The sequence below is a fragment of the Cricetulus griseus genome, chromosome 3 (assembly GCF_003668045.3).
Source record: "Cricetulus griseus strain 17A/GY chromosome 3, alternate assembly CriGri-PICRH-1.0, whole genome shotgun sequence".
Taxonomy (NCBI): domain Eukaryota; kingdom Metazoa; phylum Chordata; class Mammalia; order Rodentia; family Cricetidae; genus Cricetulus; species Cricetulus griseus.
This window is the reverse complement of record NC_048596.1, coordinates 216,902,509-216,925,128: the sequence shown is the minus strand read 5'-3', so window position 1 is coordinate 216,925,128 and position 22,620 is coordinate 216,902,509. Positions and strand designations below refer to the sequence as shown.

Genomic DNA, 22,620 nt, shown 5'->3' with positions numbered 1-22,620 from the left:
ATGAGAATATTTTAATACAGGAAAACTAGACCATCAACAACAAACTATGAATGTCTTAAATTGCACAGTACACACAAGGGAATTGCAAACTTAAAAGGTAGGGATTCTAAAATAGAATGCTACTTCCCATGGAGAAGATTATGGATACTTACTGAAGAAGCCAGTTTTGGCTTTGCCCTTGAAATCAAAGAAGGATTTTCACATGAGGAGATAAAGGGCAGAGAGTTCTTAGCTAGTCATTCAACAGGACTAAAGTTATGGAGACAAGAACTCTAGGAAAAAAAACAAGAGGTCTACTTCGAAGGGGTCATTTTATAGACATAGATAACAAAATATTTGTGTTAAAGGGTAAGGAACTAATTTAGTAGTTGACTGGAATATGTCAGGAATTTTCTTCTACTTTTTATTGTATGAATTCATATATTTGACTAAGGTTACTCTTGTTCTATCTCCCCATTTGCCATTAAAATACAGTTTATTTATTATTGTCAATACACATCATCATTTGGTGTAAATGTTACATCATTTTCAGGAGTGATTATGAAAATTAGAAGACAAGATGTATAAACCAAAGTAAAGTAGTGTGTAAATCATTATGCTAGTTTAACTATTGAGAATATCATATATGAATACCAATTTAGGATTGGCCAAATGTATGCTTCCAACTGGTACTTTCTTTATTTTGAGATAGTAAATAATGATACCATGGGAGAATACTCATAGTGATGTCAAGGAGATAGAAAGACATGCTCCAGAGGCCAAGCTCAAAGGCAATGATATTAGCCATATTTATCTTTTGATAGTGGCAACTTCATATAATTTTTACTTATTTTTTCATTTAGATTTCTTTTTGTTGTATAAAAGATCCTTTCAGTTATTGTGGTAATAAAGATGAGAGATTTGCCTTTCTGGAACTTACCATAAAATTAGCACTAGAAAGTAAGTGTGTGTGTGTGTGTGTGTGTGTGTGTGTGTGTGTGTGTGTGTGTGTTTTATTCAGGGGACTGAATAAAAACCTAAAGAAGTTGTTCAACAGTATATTCAGAGTAAGAAAATGCAGAATAAAAAATCAAAGCAATAGGTCTTAAAATGGGTACTTAGGTAAACATAGAAAAGTTGATGACATTCTCTGTAGTTATTAATTGTCAAAAGATGTTTGAGTAATTAGTAATTGGAACAAAAAGTATAATAACTACCCTACTCTGGAATAAGGGTTCATTGGCCATCTCTCAATTCATTATGGTAGACAGATGAATACTCTGAAAAATTAAGTTAGTATTTGTTTACATTACGAAGGGATCTTGGGGAAATATTAACATACATCCAAAAATCCAAAGTTATCTCAAGCAAAGAGTTTTTATGAATTATGGTAAAAAATTATAACACCCCTCATATAATTTCATATATTTTAATATTGATATAATATCCCTAATATAATAACCAATTTATAACTGATCTCCTTTATGTTATAATAAGTATCCATACTAAGTCATCAAGTATGGTCATATTTACAAATAAATTAATTTTTGACTTTTGGAACAAAAATATTTGTGTGCATTTTCCCTTCAACCCAATGTTGTTTTCACTAAACATATTCATCATATAGATAACACTCACCATGTTATCCTTGGGCATCATGGACTTGCAAGGAACATCAATGAAACTCACAAGAATGTCCCACTGAGGGTCACTATTTAATGGTTTTGCTGTGAAGAATATATTTTTACTGCTGACTAAACATTAGTGAAAAATGAAACAGCATTATAAAGAGGACAAAGACAGTCACAATGTGGGACACTGGAACTGGCCTGCATAACTCAAAATTAAGTGGTATGTGGGGAAACAGAGGAACTTTGTTTGCTACTGAAGTTGAAGTGAATGACAGTTACTAAACTTTTTACCACAGGAACATTGGTTATTTCTAAAAGACATATTTCCTTCATCCCTTCTAAGATCTTTTAGAAAACAAATCTGATATGTATGTATATATGTATATCCACACACACTCACATATAGGTGACTGGAAAGAAGGTTCAATGGTTATGGTTAAGATCACTGGCTGTTCTTCCAAAAGTCCTGGCTCAATTCCCAACACATACATGGCAGCTCACAAATGTCAGGAACCTCATTTCCACAAGATTTACTGCCCTCCTCTGCCCTCTGTGAGCACTAGACATGCATGTGGTTCATAGATATACATGCAGATACACTCATAAATACAAAAATCATAAAATTAAAAACCTCACATATGACATTATTTGTCAAAGCTGTTTATGGAAAATTCCAGATTGCTCTGAAACAATTGGTAGAGTCCCCAGAATCTATATATAAATTATCACTTCAGTTGAAAAAGACTAGTTTTATTTAAATATATTGGGAGGAGAGTATTAAAATAGCTTTTTGAAATATTCCTATATATTTTTCTTCTCTGTTCATTATTATTATAGTATATTCAGGCAATGCAAATAGTAAATTAGGCAATACATTAATTTAAATAATTAATATTTAAAGCATTGAATTATTATCAACAGAGAAATATATATTGAACTCATGCCCTCAATTCTACCTGAGTAATTAGATGCCACAATTTTCTCAAAGGAAATGAAAACATTTTCCCTCTTCAACTTAGAATTTACAAATTCTATGTAAAATCAAAGCACTGATGGAGCAAAGACTCTGTTCAGGTATTAATGCAGAAGAGCAATTGCAGTTTTCTGATGGCACTATATAGTTCTAGATTTTATTTTGCTTCAGAATGCCTTTTCTTAACACTAGCTCATACAGCAAAGAACTGAAGTCTACAGCAGCATTTCTTAGCCCATTTGTTGTTGGGGCACAGCATAGTTGTTAGTCACATGCTTGCAACAGAGTCAAGGGAATGGCCCCTTGTATACAGTTTCAAGATAACACTTGCCAATTTCCACCTTTACTCTCTACTGACAAAAACATATTTGCTAGGGACATAAATAAAGGCAAGTAACCTCATTTGCTACATCCATGAATCAGCTCTAATATACAAAGGATAAATCAACTACAGCCTAGATAAGATTATTGTATAATTATAATTGCAGATTTCAAAGCACTAGAAATTTGTGATCCTCCCTTTGAGAAATATCATAGCTTATAACTCGGGAACTCCTTTTCTGGAGTCTACAGGCAGGTTGACTTGGCCCCTGAGGACCAAGCAACCCTGAGTCTGCTAAGATCACTGGGATACTCCTGCCCCCACACAGGGCAGAGGTGAGCTACTTTGGCACTTGCCTTGGGCCCAACTTCTGCCTGACAACTCTAGGAACGCCTGTCCTGGGGTCTGCAAGCAGGTCTACTAGGCCCCTGAGGACCAAGCAACCCAGAGTCTGTTGACATCTTTGGGCTAGTCCCGCTCCCACCCACCTGGAGAGCAAGTGTCTCAGACCTGCGAGCCCTCACCTTGAGACCCATCAGAGTAATGGACCTTCCTGCATCCACCGGAAGAGAACCTTAGATCCATACACACAAGGAGAGGAAGAGACACCACCTGCACCCACTGGAAGAAGAGATGGGAAGACAACAATATTAGAACACATCCAACAACAGAAAAATCAATATGATGCCACCAGAGTCTAGGGTTTCTACAACAGCAAAACCTGAACATCCCAACATAGATGAAGCAGAAGAGAACAACCTTAAAAACAACTTCATAAAGATGATAGAGACCCTAAGAGAGGAAATGAGAAAATCTTCCACTGATGGGGGAGTGCCAACTCGTACATCGACTTTGGAAATCAGTTTGGCAATTCCTCAGGAAAATGGGAATCAGTCTACCACAAGATCCAGCAATTCCACTCTTAGACAAATACCTGAAAGAAGCACATTCATACAAGGACATCTGTTCAACCATCTTTATAGCAGCATTATTTGTAATAGCCAGAACCAGGAAGCAACCTAAATGCCCCTCAACTGAAGAATGGATAGAGAAAATGTGGTACATTTATACAGTGGAGAACTACTCAGCAGAAAAAAAAATGGAATCTTGAAATTCGCAGGCAAATGGATGGAACTAGAAGAAGCCACTCTGAGCAAGGTAACCCAGTCACAAAAAGACAAACATGGTATGAACTCACTCATATATGGGTTTTACACATAGAGCAAAGGATTACCAGATTACAGTCTACACCGCCAGAGAAGCTAGGAAACAAGGAGGACTCTAAGAGTGTACATGGCTCCCTGGAGAAATGGAAAGGGACAAATCTCCTGAGCAAATTGGGAGCATGCAGGGGAGGGGATAAGGAGCTAGGAGTATGAGAAGGGGAGAAGAGGAGGGGTGAGGAAGACATAAGGGAGCAGGAAGGTTTGTAGGGGGGAAAATAGAGGAGAACAAAGTAAGAGATACCAGGATAGAGGGAGCCATTATAGTTTGAGTGAAATCAGGCACTAGGGAAGTCTCCTGAGATCCACAAGGATGACACCAACTAACGATCTAAGCAACATTAGAGAGGCTACCTTAAATGCCCTCCCCTGATAATGAAATTGATGGTTAACTTACATGCCATCCTAGAGACTTCATCTAGCAGCTGATGGAAGTAGAAGCAGATACCCACAATGAAACACTGAATTGAACTGGAATCCAGTTGCAGAGAAGGAGTGATGAGCAAAAGGGTCCAGACCAGACTGGTGAAACCCACAGAAACAGCTGACCTAAACAAGTGGGAGCTCTTGGTCCTCAGATGGATCCCTGGGAAACCATCATGTAACACATCCAGACCCCATGATGACTGTAGAATACCTTTAGAGCATCATAGCTTGAAAACACTCTTAATTCATATAATGTACAGCATCATGTCAAATTGAATCAACATTCCACACTTCTCTCTCTCTCTCTCTCTCTCTCTCTCTCTCTCTCTCTCTCCTCTCCTCTCCTCTCTCTCTCTCAATCTGTGTGTGTGTGTGTGTGACTGTGCTTCTGTGTCTCTGTCTGTTTCATATATATCCACAAACATTTCTGAGTAATATCTCTCTTTGTTTATTACCTCTTTAAAACTTTCTATTTTAACTATACTCAATGAGGTTCAAAAGAACACTGTCAACATAGAATATACTGTTTTCCTTTTATAAGCCAAGGTTTTCACTGTAAGAGCTCTCTTGTGAAGTAGCTCTCTAATGAAAAGCATTTCCAAGGACACTCATTATAGTTAAAATTAATCTGACATGGTTTCCCTTATGCATACACTGTCCTTGAACCTCAATGACATTAGTTTAATTAATCTGACTAAGCAAATTTTTGGACATAGTGAGACATGGAACAATGAGCTAGACAAGAACACACTTTATCTGCTTCTAAGATGGATCACTATGTTCCAAGAGCTTTCAGAGATTCAGAATACAGATATATCAAGACAGAATTATTAGACATGATTAACAGGCTAAATAAAGGTTCCATATTGGTAATTGTGCACACAAATACACACATAAAGCTTAACACTGGTGTTGGCGTTTATACTTGTATCAGTATATATAGAATGTTTGTGTGGTATACATAACTATACATATATATGAATTATAGAGTATAGAGGTTGAAGTATCACAGCAAAACAAGTAGAATGTAAAGGGATTTACTACACTCCCATATATAAATTCATGTTTCTCAATCATCAGCATCTTAAGTACATTTGCTACAGTCAATGAGATTACTCTGTACTGACACCTCATTATCACCCAAAGTTCATACTTTACATTAGGGTTCACCTTGGCATTGACCTTGGTTGGTGTTGACAATAAAGTATATTTTGACAAACAGGTGATTATTAGATGACATAGAGTAGTTTCCCTGATGTAAAAGCACCAATGTCCCTTCCTTCTTATTCTCCAACTTCTAGCACTCACAGAACTCACTGTTTCCATGGTCTTGCCTTTTCTCAAATATTATGTATTTGAAACCATGAAATGCAGTTTCATGAAACTGTCTTCTTTCATTTGTAGTAGGAACTCAAGTTCTTATTTAGGGTTTTCAGTGTGTAAAAGTGAACAGTTGTGACAAAGTGAAATGAGAAATGTTACATTAAATAATTGCATGATCCCATAAGTCATATCCCATAATCAATTCATTAAATTTTCTATTTTAGAAAAATGTCCTAATTGTAAAAATTTCTTAAAATATTCATGCAAAATGCTACTCTTGGGTCTAAAGGTAAGCAAAAGTGTTTTTTACAGGAATTTCAATTTTATTTGAACACTGATAAAACTCATTTATCTCAAAAGCAGGGTGGAGATATTCTGTACTAAAATGAAGAATTTATATTAGGTTAAAACAAGAGACTTAAAAGAAATATTGAGCTAACAGAAAAGTGCCTCAAGCCCATAGCCTACCTAGACTCCCATGAGAAATGAAACTTCGTGTTCTTTCTGAATCAAAAATATTTCAGTGGAAAAAATGAGAAGAAATTCAGAGGAGGTTTAATTTTAAACAAGAAATGTGTTGGTAGTTGCCTATGCTTTAAATCAGGGTTCCCAAAAGGCCAACTCAGGAGGCATATGCCTGCTGAGAAAGTTCACTGGAGAAAGCTCCCAGGAAATTCTCCCCACAGATAAGGAAAAAAAAAAAAAACTTATTGTGAGAGGAACTGATTGGGGTCCAGCTGAATTGTGTTTGACAGGTGACTTGTGACAATGCTGTGGTGAGTTCTTAAATTGCATTAGCCCTTCAAGATGTCCAGCAAAGTTCTATGTCTAGGGGAGAGACACTGAAAAGTTTCTTCCTTCCACGTTCCATGTCCATTGTTCCAGCACATCGGTAATACCCTTTAAATATTTTATTGCATTTATTTTTTCTTTGCATCTCTGTGCACATGTACATGTATGAGATTATAACAAAACTTGATAGATTTGTTTCTTCCCTTCTGTCTTGTGGTTCTGTTGATCAAATTCAGATCATAAAGCTTGGCACCAAGTACCCTTATCTAATGCGCCATCTCACCAGTCCCTAGAAATGCCCTCTTTAAAGAATATAGCTTCTGAGAGTAGATAAGGCATATTCTTTTATCACATCTACAGATTTTATACAATAAATATTTCATAATTACAAGTTAATTTATTTAAATTTTGAACTGTGTAGGGGACACTGTAGCCATGCCTGCTAGCGGCTGGCTACAAGTGTGCCTGACCACACCTGCAAGGGTGTGGTCAGGGTGTTATAGGGAAGATTTAAGAGTGAGGGGCGCTCACGTGGCCTCCCCTTCTTCTGTTTCATCTTCGGCTTGCTGTACTTACTGCTGTCCTGCCATCTGGCTAGGTCGCTCTGTAAGTAAGGCTTTTCCCTAATAAATTCCCTTGTATTTTTACCTGGCTTTTTATTGATAATTCACACAATAGAACTGTTATACAGTTATAAAACAGTAAGTATTCCCTGGGATGATTCAATATTGGACATAGACATAGACATTAACATAGACCTAGACCTAGACCTAGACCTAGACCTAGACCTAGACCTAGACCTAGACCTAGACACAGACACAGACATAGACATAGACATAAACAAACAGGATCAACATGCCTTGCTCTCTTTTTCAGGTCCGACCTTACCTCAGCCATCATTGTGTGAAGAAGACCAGTTTGCTTGCATCTACACAGTCCAGTGTGTCCCTGCCTCAGAGAAGTGTGATGGAAAGGAAGATTGTATAGATGGATCTGATGAAATAGATTGCTCTCCCAGGCCCTCTCCTCAGCTCTGTAGTAATGCAGAATTCCAGTGCTCTGAAAGCCAGTGTATCCCATCTCTTCTCTTATGTGATGGAGTTGCTGACTGCTACTTTAATGAAGATGAATCCAGCTGTGGTGAGTTGTTTTCACTAACTCAATGTTCCAGGAAGAAATTTTGTTTAGAAATGTAAAGCTTGACAGATGAAGTAAAGGTTTCTAGATTATCCCCATAACCATATCATCAGTAACAGCATGTATGTGTCTTATGTTGCTAAACAAACTCTGTGGCTCTTGCTGAACATTTTTGGAAAGTGTCCACTGGTGGTCACACTAATTTCTGTTAACTTTCTCTTATTTTCTCATCAATTTAACTCTAGTTCATGTTTCTGTATGTTATCTTTTTAACACATTTTTGGAAATGTATTAAAGATGGGCAGTTATAATGTATTTCTATCTGAAATATTAAGAAAGATAGCATAAATCAAGGCCTATAGACAAATAATTGATTATAACCTACACACATACACATGCATACACACACACACACACACACACACACACACACACACACACACACACTCACACACACACATGGACTGAAAAGTACATTCATACATTTTCTATCATTGAGTGTTCCTGCTGTTTTCATATGAGTCCTCAAATGTCCCTTAGTGTTAGCTGTCCTTCCCTGTATTCCCTTCCTTACCCTGCATCTTTCCTCACCCTCCCCACTGGATCCTCCTGCTTTAGTCTCCCATTTTTTTTCTATAATTGAATATTATATTTCCTCTTCCTTGGAAGATTGTCCCTCTCCCTAATCTCATATTTAACTTCTGTGCTATCTTTATCTGCCTTCACAGGAAAAAAAATAATTTTCTCTAGTGGAGTTTCACTAGGTATATTAGCCTCATGTAAGGATATATCCAATGACAAGTAATAGATGGCTAAAAGAAAATGAACTCAATGGTATTGGTAGACTTTTTGTCTCACAGGTTTTGTTTGGCCTTTTTTTTGCCTTATTGGTCTTTGATTATCATGGTTAATATTTTGTGTTTTCATGCTTTTTCCTTTCTGGTTGTGTATATGTGTGTTTCTTGCATTTTTCTCTCTTATTTTGTAATAATTCTAATTTGTTTGCTCATTTGTTTTCTATGAAGAGAGAGAATGAAATCATATGAGGATGTGGGGAAGATCTAGGAAGAGTTGCGGGAGGAGAAACCATGGTCAGAATACATTGTATGAAAAAATATTTTAGTATAAAGTGCCTGTATTGTGTTAAATTGAAATCCAAGGAAAATATTTTAGTGTTGCCAATGTCATTTCCTCATTCATATAGCAAAGTCAATAATACTTAACCTACTAGACTAGAAAAGTTGGACCCAGGGCATATAAATCCCAAACTTTGCATTCAACATTAACCATTTTTGCTTAGTGTAGTTTATTTCAGAGTTAAGAGGGGGTGTTGAGAAATAATTGCTTATAGTTAAGGGTAATTACCCAATGATGGTGAAGTTCAAAAGCCACTAATATACTTTTATTTATTTACCTGGTTCTTTATTTTGTTTCTAAATTATATTTTTTCATTTCCATAAAATATAATAACAATCATAGTTTTTACGTGAGGAAAAGCCATTTAGGGATAGAGCCATATGAAAGAATCAAGGAATGAAGTATAAGGGGATTTAGTAATCAGTTAGGCATCTAGAAAAATGATTATTGGGAACATAGTAAAACAAATGAAAAGGTGGGAGATAACATCTGGGAATTAAAGGCTCTAGTATCACATTAGTAAAACCACTTCTCTAACCTAAACTTGAGGATTGTTTTGCCACTCTGTTATTTCCTTCTTTTTCTATCTGTGATTTTATAAAAGGTCAAGTCTTATAATATTTTGTTATTGGTGAGTAAGGAAAGATAAATGTTGTCCAATTATTTATTGCTGCTCCCATCAGAACTGTAATGTAATTTGGCTAACAGAAATAATATTATGTTCAACATAGTCATCTGATTTTTGAGTTTAAGATTAGAATGCTAGTTAAAGAGAAGCTAAGAAGAATGCTGTGTCCTTATGATTTCAAGTATTCATTGGAAACTTAGTGTTTGATTACTTCCTTATTGCTTTTCTGGAAGGGAATCCACATTAGAAGCAGAAGAATAGAATGCTACAACAAAAAGCAAGAAGTGATTAATGAACACAGTTCACCAAATATTTCAAGGCACTATATTTTCTTCCTAGGCTTTGCTATTAAGTTACAATGCCATTGTGTAAATTATAATTCAATTGTTTATTCATAGACCTTCAATAGAAGCCCCATTGATACTATATCTTGTGTAGGGCATTGTGCTGGCTAGTTTTATGTCAACTTGACACTAGCTAAAGTCATATGAGAGGAGGAAACTTCAATTTAAAAAAAAAATCCTAAGATCAGACTGTGGGCAAGCCTGTAGGACACATTCTTACTGAGTGATTGATGGTGGGCAGTTCTATCCCTGGACTGGTGGTCCTAGGTTCTACAGTAAAGCAGGCTGAGCAAGCTATGTGGAGAAAGCCAATAAACAGCACCACTTCATAGTCTGCATCAGCTCCAGTCTCCAGATTCCTGTCCTGTTTGAATTCCTGTCTTTACAGTTTTTGATGATGAACTGTTACATGGAACTATGAGTGACATAAACCCTTTCTTCCCCAAGTTACTTCTGGTCATAGTGTTTCATTAATAGTAACCCTAGTTAAGACAGGTTAGATGCAGATGGATATACTTGTCTCAGCATGAAGATGCATACTATACTGATAAAGAAGACTAATATGTAAGGGGTTGTAATGTGTGATAAGTTACAGAACAGGGATAAATGCATTGTGTTACAGAGCATGAGGCACTTTCTAATTGTGATGCTACGGTCCGTGCCAGGACTAAACGAAAGTGTTTGTTCACTGTGGATCAGTATTAGTCATGCTGGAGGGAGAGCGATTGGTTAGATGTCACAGTTTCAATATACAGAGATTCTTAAAATATGGTATATGATAAAGATTATGAATGATTTATGATATTATTATGTGAGGAGGAAAAGAAAGGAATTCAGAATGACTCAAGTTCCATATTTGGGATCAGGGCAGTTCATGTGCCATGGTGACAGCTGTGGAAATAGGGGAAACAAGTTTCTCTGGAAGATCATGACTTCATTTTAGAGGCTGTGTTTGTGACACCTGTGGAATATCTACATGGAAATAAATGTTCAGAATGTGTTTGGAAATGTATGCACAGAGATCAAAAGAGAAACACAAGACATAGAAGGGTTTTGATATTAGCATATGATAATTGATGCTGCAGGTACGGATAAGAAAAAATAATAAAAAATAAACTAGATAAAATCTAAAGGAACAAAAAACTCTAAAGGAACACCTGAAGCAAATAATAAATAATAAATAAAAACAAGCACTGTTTACATGAAATCAGAAGAGGTAATGTTGGAAGTAGGCATGAAAGGGCTCAACAAAAAAAAAGACTGTAGCAAGAAGAAAGGGATGTGAGGGGAACAATTAATAACAAACACATATAAAATGTTACTATAAAGCCCAAGCTGGGGGACTAAGATATGGTTCAGCAGTTAAGGGAGTGTAACACGCTTAACTGGTTCCTGGCACATACACAGGGCAGCTCACAATGGCCTCTAATTCCAGGTGCCCTCTTATGGCCAACATGTGCACCTGTATTCACAACTGCACAAAGCCACAGATGCACATAAATGTAGATGATTTAACAGAGTATTTTAAATACTCACTACTTTGTATGCTAGCTTAAAAATTGATCTAACAAAGCAAACATTGAAAGCTACTGAGAAGACATGGTTGTAGGGGATAGAAAACCATCACTTCTGTCCTCTTAAGATCCAACTGGCTCCAAGAATTAAAATTTAAAATAGGTTAGCAGAAGTAAGAAATAAGTTAGCAGAATTAAAAAGTTTTGTATGACCCAGATGATTCCATGCAAACTAAAAACAAGAAGAAGCAGTCTGGGCAGTGTTTATGTACAGGAATAAAAACAAAATGGTAAACTTTCAAGATGGAAGTTTTGTGGGAGTTTTCAAAGACCGGAGATACTGTAACAAGGTCTCTACAGTATTATTTTGCTTTCAATTTCTTGCCCTAGAAGATAATGGTGTTGCTTTTTATGGAGTGTCTTTCACATGGGACTTTTATCTAATGCTATTAAAAAGTTGAAGTGATCTCCTAACTGCTGTTTTCCAAGTGTCTTCCCTTAAAAAAAAAGTCAAGATGCAAGACAGATATAATTTAACCCCTAGAGACAAAGGAGTCAACAAAAAAACTGATGGAGCTGAAACAGAGGTTGTGGTGTCCCTGGAGAAAGCCAGTGGGAGTAAACCAAATAAGCCCTATAGTTCTGCAAACTAGTCTACTCCCTGGTACATAACTCCGAATTAATTCAATTTTGTATATTATGTGCATTAATAGAAACAGTCCACTGCACTAAAACTAATTCTGGTATTACTCCCCTCTCTAAATTCCTTATGAGTATGGCTTTCTCTAAGCTAGTGAGCTTTGGTTTAAAATGACTTCATGAGTGATTGCAGAAAAGGAAACTCTTGTTTTCAGGCTACATCATGTGTAAAACACAGTATCTATTCTTACTTATAGGTCATGGAAACCAGCAGCTTTGGGTGGTCCACTCTCTATTTTCTAGCCCTATTTTAATGCAGGTCCTTGCTGGTGTTCACACTGATCTTATCTGTGAGTCCTTTTTGAGCTTCTCTTCTATTTGGTAGCGATCCATGTCTGGGCTGTTGGGACTATGTTAAACTATGATCTACAGCATCATTTTGCTAGAAAGTTTGCATAGTATTCCAAAGCATCAATTAGGATTGCTATCGATCTACATTTCTTTCTCACCCTGCTCCTCTGAGTTTTAAGGTTTCTAAAAAAAAAAAAAAAAAAATGCATCAAAGGCAATATTGGTCATTCAGGGCTTTTAAAAATGTAATTTAGTTCTACAAAAGTTTCATTTTTATCTGATTTAATTAATACAGTCATACACAGTATCTTTTGGAACACCTTAGTTAAACCTTTCTCTTGAAACTGTAAAAAAAGAATAAAGTGGGGAAATCCCTTGCACTAGAATGAAAACAATTAACTCACAGTCTATTCAAAGCAAACTGTTAATTTTTGTGATCAAGGAATAAAGATCATATGGCACTTACAGAGGTTTTGTCAACTATGCCACATAACATTCCCTTCTGGAAGTACAATCAACCAAGAAAAGTATTTGAGGTGCTTCATTCGATTTAGTTGTGAGATTTATTATCAAATTTTAATGTAAAGTTGGACATAAAAATTATGTTTTTAAGTATATGTGTCTCCCTTGACCAAATTGCTGGTTCTGAAGTTGAAGCAGTACTTTGTATTGAGCAATCCTTCCTAAGGTGCTAGAATATCAGTTCATAACAACATCTATTGTTGAGTTTCCAGTAAATGTAAGATGCTCTACTTAGCACTTATAGTCAAGAGCAGAGGGAAGAATTTGTTTTAAACGAGAGAGCAGAACTGAAACAAGTAAAAAATAGTAACACTAAAGCTCAAAACAATAACCAATAAAATGTATGTCAAAATGGGTCAGGCGTTGGTGGCACACGCCTTTAATCCCAGCACTTGGGAAGCAGAGGCAGGCAGATCTCTGTGAGTTCAAGGCCAGCCTGATCTCCAGATCGAGTCCATGATAGGCTCCAAAGCTACTCAGAGAAACCCTGTCTCAAAAAACAAACAAACAAAAATGTATGTCAAAATGTACTCAACACAACATCAGTATCAGGAATATACATCCAAGGCAGTATTGGATGTAGAATGCTTTCCAGGGCATGATCCAGGCTCAAAAAATAGGAAGTTGCCTTATGAAGAAGAGACATTAAGGTAGTGAATCCATGGCCGGGTGAGCTATGTAGAAAGACTGTCTCAAAAATACAAAACATAATTCTTTCCGTGTAAGTATGTCTAAAGAGTAAAATCTTAAAATGTGTTTTAAAAATTGATATTTACAAAAGTATCCTTTACTTGGCATAAAGCCTACAGATGGACAAGCAATTAGTATAAGTTAAGAGGTAATTCAGATGAGCTAAAAGTTAGGAAGGCTTAAACCATCTATAGAACTGAATAACCCAGGGGAAGGATGGAGTGAGTTTTCCAAAGGGTTAAATCATAATATAATATATAATCGTAAGCAAATTATATTTCAAATAAATAAAACAGGAAATATAGTATATTCTACCTCATTAAAAAGTCAGAAATATTTATAAATAACAAATATATGTCAATGTGTTTGCATGTTTATCTATATGTATAAATAATGCATATAGTATTTTTAAGTACACTTTAGTTTCTATGGATTTTATATTCTGTCACATTATAGTTAATGAATATTCACAAATATCCTTTTAGAATTAGGCAATAAGTAACAAATTCAGTTAGTATTTATCAGCATTTATAAAGCAAAGAATATTGTACTGATTATAGGAAATGACATAAAATATTGATTTTCTATAACCTCTACAATAAATAACCATGCAATGAAGAAACACTCCAAAATCAGTCCCAATAAGGCTATAAAGCTTACAGAAAAATTGGGTATCTAAATGTTGGATGAGAAGAATCTATCTTTTGCCATATTCGTTTCTCAAACATCATGCTTTAACATCTGTGGGCACATTTATTCCAATCTATCATTATCTTAAGAGATTGCTATTCTTTCTTACTAAAGTAATCCTAAGTAACATAAGTCATTTTGTATCTTAAACTCATTCACATGGTAGATGTTATTTTAAAATAAACAACACATGAATGGTTCTTCAGAATGATTTTTGTGAAAGTAGATCCCTTTGTAGGCTGTAATTGCTGCATAAGAAACTAAGGACATGCAGGAACATATACTTAGTCTGTGGGATTCCCTAGTTTCAGAAGAGTGGGTTAGTAGAAGGAATGGAAAATGGGGGGCAGAGTAGAGGAACTCAGTATTGCTCTTTTTTACAATATCTCACTGACTCTTTGAGAACTTCATACAGTCTATTCTGAACATGTTTACTATCTTCCTCCAACTCCTCCCGTACTCACCCTCTCCTCTACCCACACAACTTTGAGTTTTCTTCTTTATCCCCACACCCCAGAAAGTGCAGTTTGTGTTTCCCAGATAGTCTTGGAGATAATCTTTGCCCTGGAGTGTGGATGACCCACCAGGGGATGTATCATTAAGGAAAACTGATTCTCCCTCTCTTAGAACGTATGAAATGCCAATCATGGTGGGATTCTTGCTTACTCCAACTTTCTACACTAGGGTTTTGTCTGCCTTGAACTTGTACAGGTCTGATGCATGTGTTAGAATTGCTGTGAGTTCAAATATGCAACTCCCCTGTTGTGTCCTGGCACTCAGCATTTTTAACAGCAAAGAATGAAAACTATATGACTTAATGTCTATGCAAATCTAGCTCAGCCAGTACAAATGTGCATTCTGTCCTTGAATTAAATCTAACCATAACTCTTATTGAAATGTCTTAACCATTTAATGTTCAGTGAAACTTTAAAATAAGTTAATGGCGAAAAATAATAATTTATTAAGTGTGCTTTATGTACTTGACCATATTAATTTTGTATGATCTTCCCAGACCTCTATAAAATGGATTTAGTTACCATTATTTTAATGTAGAGTAAGTCAGTGTTGACTAATATAAGAAGAGCTAATTCAGGCTATAATTCACACTGCTAAGTACTAAGAATATTGATATTATAGCTGACATAATTAATAGCCAGTTATAACAAATATTGATAAGGAGTGATCTTAGGAGAGAGATTCATTTCACATCACCAAAATTGTCACTAACTTTCATGGAAAACATCAACTAGTAGTGAGAAATAGGTCAATTCTCTTTACCTCTGTCTGTTTCTCATATTTCTTTCTAACATGGATGGGTCATATATAACGAACTTCTTTAACTTGTAGCCCAGTGTATGGCTGAGTTTGGCCAATGGGTAGGATCAGCAGAAACACAGCAAACTGTGAAGAAAGCATGAGTTCAGCTAGAATGATCATCTTCCTTTATTCAAACACCACCTCTCTCTCTCTCTCTCTCTCTCTCTATCTATCTATCTATCTATCTATATATATATATATATATATATATATATATATTTCAGTTGTTGCATAGTAACCATACCTATTTGTGGGCTACAGTGTGACATTTCCACACATGTACACAACATACAAAGTTCATGTCAGGACAGTTGGCAAATCTATCACTTGGGATATATAGCACTTATTAGTAGTGAGAGCATTGACACTCTGCTAGATAATATGAAATAATCATTGCCATCCCTAGTTATCCTACCGTGCTACAAAAGACTAGTCATTCTTCTCATTAATCTGCTCACTAACACCTTCTCACCATCCTCTCTTCCTCCCACTCAGTCCTTTACCTAATGAATTCTTAAACTCCAGCTTCAAGAAATTGTTCTGTAAACTCACAGTCTCTGGCCAGTCCTACAGATACTAACTTTCACAGCTTTTAGTTTATGCCATTTATCTGAGAAATAGCTCCTTATCACTATTGTCATGGCATGCAGTATCATTGGAATACCTCTTCTAGAGGGAGAGGAGTAGATGTTGATTGATGGAACAATTGCTGGGAGAACAAAAGCTTCCTGAAATATAGATTGCTGTCAGAGTGCCAGCAAGGAGAATCTTCCTATTTTTGTTTTATCCTGCTGTATAATTAAAATCATGTCAAGCTAGACATGGTAGAACACTCCTGCAATCCCAGCTCTCAAGAAGCTGAGGCAGAAGGACCACAAGTTCTAGGCTAGTGCTAGGCCTCACAGCAAGACTATACCTATAGATTAACTGTATTTGTTGTTTTTTTCATTAGTTTTTTTTTTGGGAAGGGATGATTCTCAATGAAAATACATACTTCAGTTTATTTAAAAGTTACATTTTCATTGGTAGTGTAGCACTTTATGTGAATTACTTTTAAATATTTATCTCACCATAAATTCATGGAAGCACTCTGATAGCTAGGAAGTTTGATTTTGTTAGAGTAAAAGGCCATCAAATAACAACTGCTATTGATATTTCTACATAAAATTGCAAACACTTCAGAGTCCTTATTCTTGCAACATTTATACTTGTGCTAAACACTAAGAACAAATAACCTTATCCATTAATCTTATATCCCTTTTCAATGTCAATGTTCTAGAAGAAGTTTCTGTCACTGATCTCTTTGTACTATTTTATTTGTTTCTCAAAAATGATTGTCTCTTAAAGTACTACTCTTTCACCCACAGAAAATGTTCCCTCTGAGACAGAAGGGATCTATGCTTTTCAAACTTCAGAGTGTTCTTATGAGGTTCAAGAAACACATTATTTCCCTGACAATCTAGGGCGTTGTGAGCATAGTACCTCTAATCCATATGCTGTAAAGTTGGGTCTACCTCTCCCTAGAAATCTCAACAAGGAAGTTCTCTGCATCCATCATGCTAAGCCAGTGCGTAACAGGCACATGAATGCTACATACTAAGTTTTTGTAAACAGTTATTGTCAAACATATATACAGTGACCACTTCTAGCTTTTAAGCTTTTTGGAAATTGAAGATCCAAAGAAATTTCAGTATTTATCATCTTCTGGAAGAATCCAGAAGATAGCACCTTACCTCTGATCATGCAGACTCTGATCTTCCCTTCCCTCTCCTCCTCCTCCCTTCTCTTATCTCCTCTCCCCTTTCTCTCTCTCTACCCCTCTTTCTCTCTCCCCATCCCTGCTGTCCCTTTCTTTCTGTCTCCCTATCCCTCTCCCTCCCTATTCATTTCTTCTCATAAGGACATTTAACAGCATCTGATTAGGGTCTTACCCTGATGGCTTCTCTTAGCTATGATTTCTTTCTTTAAGTCTCTATCTAGAAATACAATCCAGTTATGGGTTAAGACCCCACTGTAGGGAGACATAAAATTGAGTCCCTGGCAATATTTGAGAAATTATTCCATCAATGTTTTCTTATTTTGCTGAAAATTTTTATTTAATTCAAATTACAATTTAAAAGAACAGTTTTCTCATGACATAGGTGGTATACTCATGGACTCATAGCAGCTGTGATTACCTGCACAATACCAGCACAAGATCAAGCCAGTTGAAAATGGCATAGATAGGGCAGATGATTTCTAGGACTCTCTATTTACTGAGAAGGAATTGACAGTTGACAATTATGGAAAAGGAGAGACCACTCATCTTTGAGGATGTGGACTCTGGGAGGATTCTCATATTCCAGTAGAAGCCCCACTCCCATAGGGGCAACACTAGGCAGACTTAGTGGGTTTTTAATAAGACATGATGTTGGGAAGGGCATGTGTCAAATGGGATATGGTGAAATTTGGGCTGAAAATGTGGGTGGAATGTAATTATGTTTCACTCTACACATGTATGAACTCTTCCAGAATAAAGACTTTTTAAAAAGTATTTTATATGTCTGGGTGCTTTGACAGCAAGTGTGCCTCCAGAGGTCAGAAAAGAGTATCAGATTCCCTAGAACTGGAGTTACAGACGGTTTGAACTACCATGAAGATTCTGGGAATCAAATATGGGTCCTCTGGAAGAGAGGCTAGTGCTCATAACTGCTGAGCTATTTCTCAGCCCAGAATAAAGAAAACTATCAAGAAACTGTTTTCTAAAATAAAATATGAAAAAATAAAGGGTAAGAAGACAACCATTTCATTAGGAGAAACTAAATCAAACAAGGAAGTACTTGTTACCCTTCCTCATATTTACCATGATCAATGTTTTTTGTCCAGCCAACCAGAGCTGCTCCAGTGGAGCTTTGATGTGTAACTCTTCCGGCAGCTGTACCCCAGCTCACCAACGCTGTGATGGTGTTACCCACTGTGAGCACTTCCAACTCGATGAGTCCAGCTGCTCAGGTATTCCTTTTCCTTTCAACTTTTCTTTGCAATATGACCTATTAACTAAATCTTCAGGTGATAAAATGTTAAAAGTGGGTTTTCTAAATAATGATAGACATGAACTTATAGAGACAAGAAGAATGTTGCTATCTTAGATTAGTAAGAAGTTTATAAATGAATAATGGACTCTATTCTTCCATAACATGTTCACTAAATGATGAAAACTAAGAATCGGGCAAATGGTTCAGTCAATGCAGCACTATTCCTGTAGGCATAAAGACCTGAGTTCAGATCCCTAGCATCCAGCTAAAAGTCTGGTCACGGCAGTTGACTGTAATTCTAACATTGAAGAGGCAGAAATAGGAACTGGAACTTGAATCAGTGAGCTCCTGAATTCAGTGAGATACTATCTGAAAAAAATTAAGTTGAAGAGAGAAAAGGGAAGACACCCAACATCAATATGTGGTCTCCACACACACATGCATGCACCAACCACAAGCACACATGAACACAGAATAACAAACACCACTCATACAGAACAATACAAAGAAAAACAATATACAATTTTAGTGGACTATAATTTGAGATCCTTAATATTTAATAATATATGAAAATTGCCTTTTTTCTGTAATAAGGGAGGCCTACAATATAATGTTAGTATCTTTATGAAATTGCATACTTTTTTACTTTTTGATAACATAAGTTAATGATATATTTTTCCTTCAGTATATTAAATTGTAGATTGCTTTTGAATCTCTTCATTTTTCCAACCATGGAGCATTCATACACCATAAGAACTGATAATGTACAGTTGTCCTGTGTGTATAAAAACTGCTCTAAAAATTTCTATCATATATTATGTAAAACCCCATGGTATAAGTCATTGTTATCTTCTCTCCTGATTATTTCATACAGGGTATTTCTAAAGTAATAGATCACTAAGGGTATTAAATTCTGTCAAAAGTGAAAGATAATATAAATCAGTAATGAAAATATATTTGATACTATTTCTTACTAATTTGGAAATATTTTATAGCAAATATAGGTAAAATATACTTTATATTTTAAAGACACTCATGGAATTATGAAATATATGTCATCAGCATGAACCAGTTGTAGCTCACAAAAGCCTTATTTACCCAGTTCTGACTTTTTTGAGTATAATAGGAAATAAATACATCATCAGATCTAGTCCTATATTCAAAATGTACAAGGACAATCTACAAAACCATGGTTGTTTCCCCTGATTCTTCTACTAAGCATTCTAGACCACAAAAGAAGCCTGTTGGTCTATTGACAAATAGTAAGAAAGAAGCAGGGGGACCAGACATGATGAGGTTCAGGTCTTATCACTCAGTATGCGGGGATAGGAAGATTGTGAGTTAGAGGCCAGCCTGAACTACACAGTGAGACTTGGAAAAATGAATAAAAGATTAATAATGTAGTAATAATATAGTTCTGTTCTTTAGAACTCTTGACACCTTGCTTATGTCCATGTGAGGGCGAGATTTTCTTCAGGACATCCATCTATGAGCACAAATCAAACTTTGCTATGATTTATTGCCTGCTCTGACACAGTGTACAATTAAAAATCAGGTCAGAGAAACAGAAGACTTACCACTCATACTGGCTGATAGACACTGTTTATTTCATTCAAGTACCAATCACTTACAGTCTACTCAAAGAGTGCAGGTCACATTGACATAGCTTCTGGGTTAGAGTGACACAAACAGCTAGTGAAACCATTGTCACAAATAAAATCCATACTCTGTTTGCTCTAATTACATTTTGTATACTTTGAGCTCTTCTATCAAATATGATAGTTAATGCCTGTGTTTTGAAGAATGCCTTTAAGACAGGCCCACGATACAGATTTGGTAATGTATGTCATACATTTCTGTTTTTCCAAACATCAGCTGATTTTAAGGCCAGCCTTATGAAGCTCTCTCCTTGCAGTAGCCAGTACTCACCATAGCAGCCTCACAGCAGATGGTGAGCAGCATCTGGCTTTGCACACCTCAGGGTTCAGTTCAATTTGGTCATTAAGAACATCAAACTCAGGCATTCTGAGGATATTTCAAAGAATTTTGTCAGTAGCATAAGAAAACCATAATATTTTCACCTTGTGATTCCTTTTGCAACAGAAACAAAATACCAAGATTCTTCCAACTGAAATTAAACTGGAGGTGATTTTTCTAATTATGTACAGTGATAGCAGTTTGCAAAATTTGTGCTAAAGAAATGCTGTAATTGGGCCAGGGGTTGGTGGTGCATGCCTTTAATCCCAGCACTTGGGAGGCAGAGGAAGGCGGATCTCTGTGACTTCGAGGCCAGCTTGGTCTCCAGAGTTAGTGCCAGGATAGGCTTCAAAGCTACACAGAGAAACCCTGTATCGAAAAACAAAAGAAAGAAAGAAAGAAAGAAAGAAAGAAAGAAAGAAAGAAAGAAAGAAAGAAAGAAAGAAAGAAAGAAAGAAATGCTGTAATTATGGTGATATCTAATTCTGCCAAGAGAATTAGAAAATGACAACAAAATATAAAATTGTACATTGAGACATCAAAAATTTAATGCCATATGTAATGTGATGATAACATATCTTCATAAAGTTTCAGATGGCTTTAAAAAAAAACAAAGCACTAAAACTTCCCAGCAAGGATCTTGCTGCTCTGTAAAGTGTCTGAGACATAGTAATCCCTCCTATGGCCCTTGTGATGGGTCTTTAAGGTACAGAAAACAGAGGCTCCAGAGACAAGTGCAGTGCTTTCATGGAAGTCTGAAAATCTGAGTTCCAATCCACAGCACTACTGCAAAAATAAGTCCAGGCATAGTGGTGCATGCTTGTAATTCTAGTGCTGGGAAACAGACACATATTTCTCTAGGACTAGCTTACCAGATATCTTACCAGATAATGGTGATATCTAGGTCCCAGTGATATATCCCATTTTAAAATCAATATAAATGGAGCCTCCTGAGGAATACAAGGCTAATACATGACTTCTTCAAAGCCATACACATATAAACAAGCAGTTGCATGTGCGCGCGCGCGCGTGTACACGCGCGCGCGCACGCGCACACACACACACCCACACACACCCACACACACACACACACACACACAAACACACCACATTGTATGTATATGAAAGAGTATCTATCACCTGGGCTTAACATCCTGAATTAGCTCTAGAATCCATACATCTCTTTAAACCTAATACAGATATTATACATATGTTTCTTGTCTTTACAGTCCATAGACACTACATTTTGGAACTGAACTAAATAAGAAAATATTTGACATTTTTAAACAAGCAGCTCTTTGAATTAGATGACCAAGATTTAGTTATAGTTTATGTGTTTCTTTGCTAACAACTCAAATAAATTTGGTTAATCCCATGAAGCTTCCATTTTGACACAATGTTCCCAGGGCTAAGAAAAGCAACATATGCCAAACTGTTTAGGTTGTATTTGTCTCACAGCAGGCCTTCAAATACTTCTGATGGTGATTAGAACAATGGGAGAAGGGATGAGGAGAAGCTGGAGATACACAGTGATGGAAATGCAGTTTATTTTCCTGGTCATTCACAAAACTCCTCCAACAAATACAGAGATGAGTGAGAACAATTATTTAATGCCTTATATGTGTCACTCACTAGTGTAAAAATGATCTAATTAATATTTCCATCTTTCTACTCTCATATATCTATTTGTATGTATATCTATATTTATATCTATATGTTATATTTATTTTTATACAGAGAGATAATATATAGACAGATTATAGATAGACAGACAGGTGATAGATATTATAGATGAAAATTATGCACTCAAAAGTCCCAAACTCACACAGGACATGAGTGCCTGTTGCAAGGTGACACAGAGCTAAACTCAGAGCTTGTGTAGCTATCCATCTTTCTGGAAAAATGTAATGCAGCAGATGCCAGATTCAAAACTCTATTTTATTCAGAGTAATAAATAGGTACCTAGTTGCATATTTAAGGGTAAAGATTAT

The 22,620-nt window shown here is 36.1% G+C and overlaps 1 protein-coding gene across 1 annotated transcript in view; it reads left to right on the top strand.

Annotated features, from left to right (window-relative positions):
• Positions 1–22,620, top strand: part of Malrd1 (MAM and LDL receptor class A domain containing 1) — a 608,177-nt gene that overhangs the window by 493,749 nt on the left and 91,808 nt on the right. The window contains exons 33-34 of the mRNA XM_035442808.1: positions 7,546–7,809; positions 18,504–18,629. Of these exons, the coding sequence (XP_035298699.1) occupies positions 7,546–7,809; positions 18,504–18,629 (390 nt within the window). The remainder of the gene's footprint in view (positions 1–7,545; positions 7,810–18,503; positions 18,630–22,620) is intronic.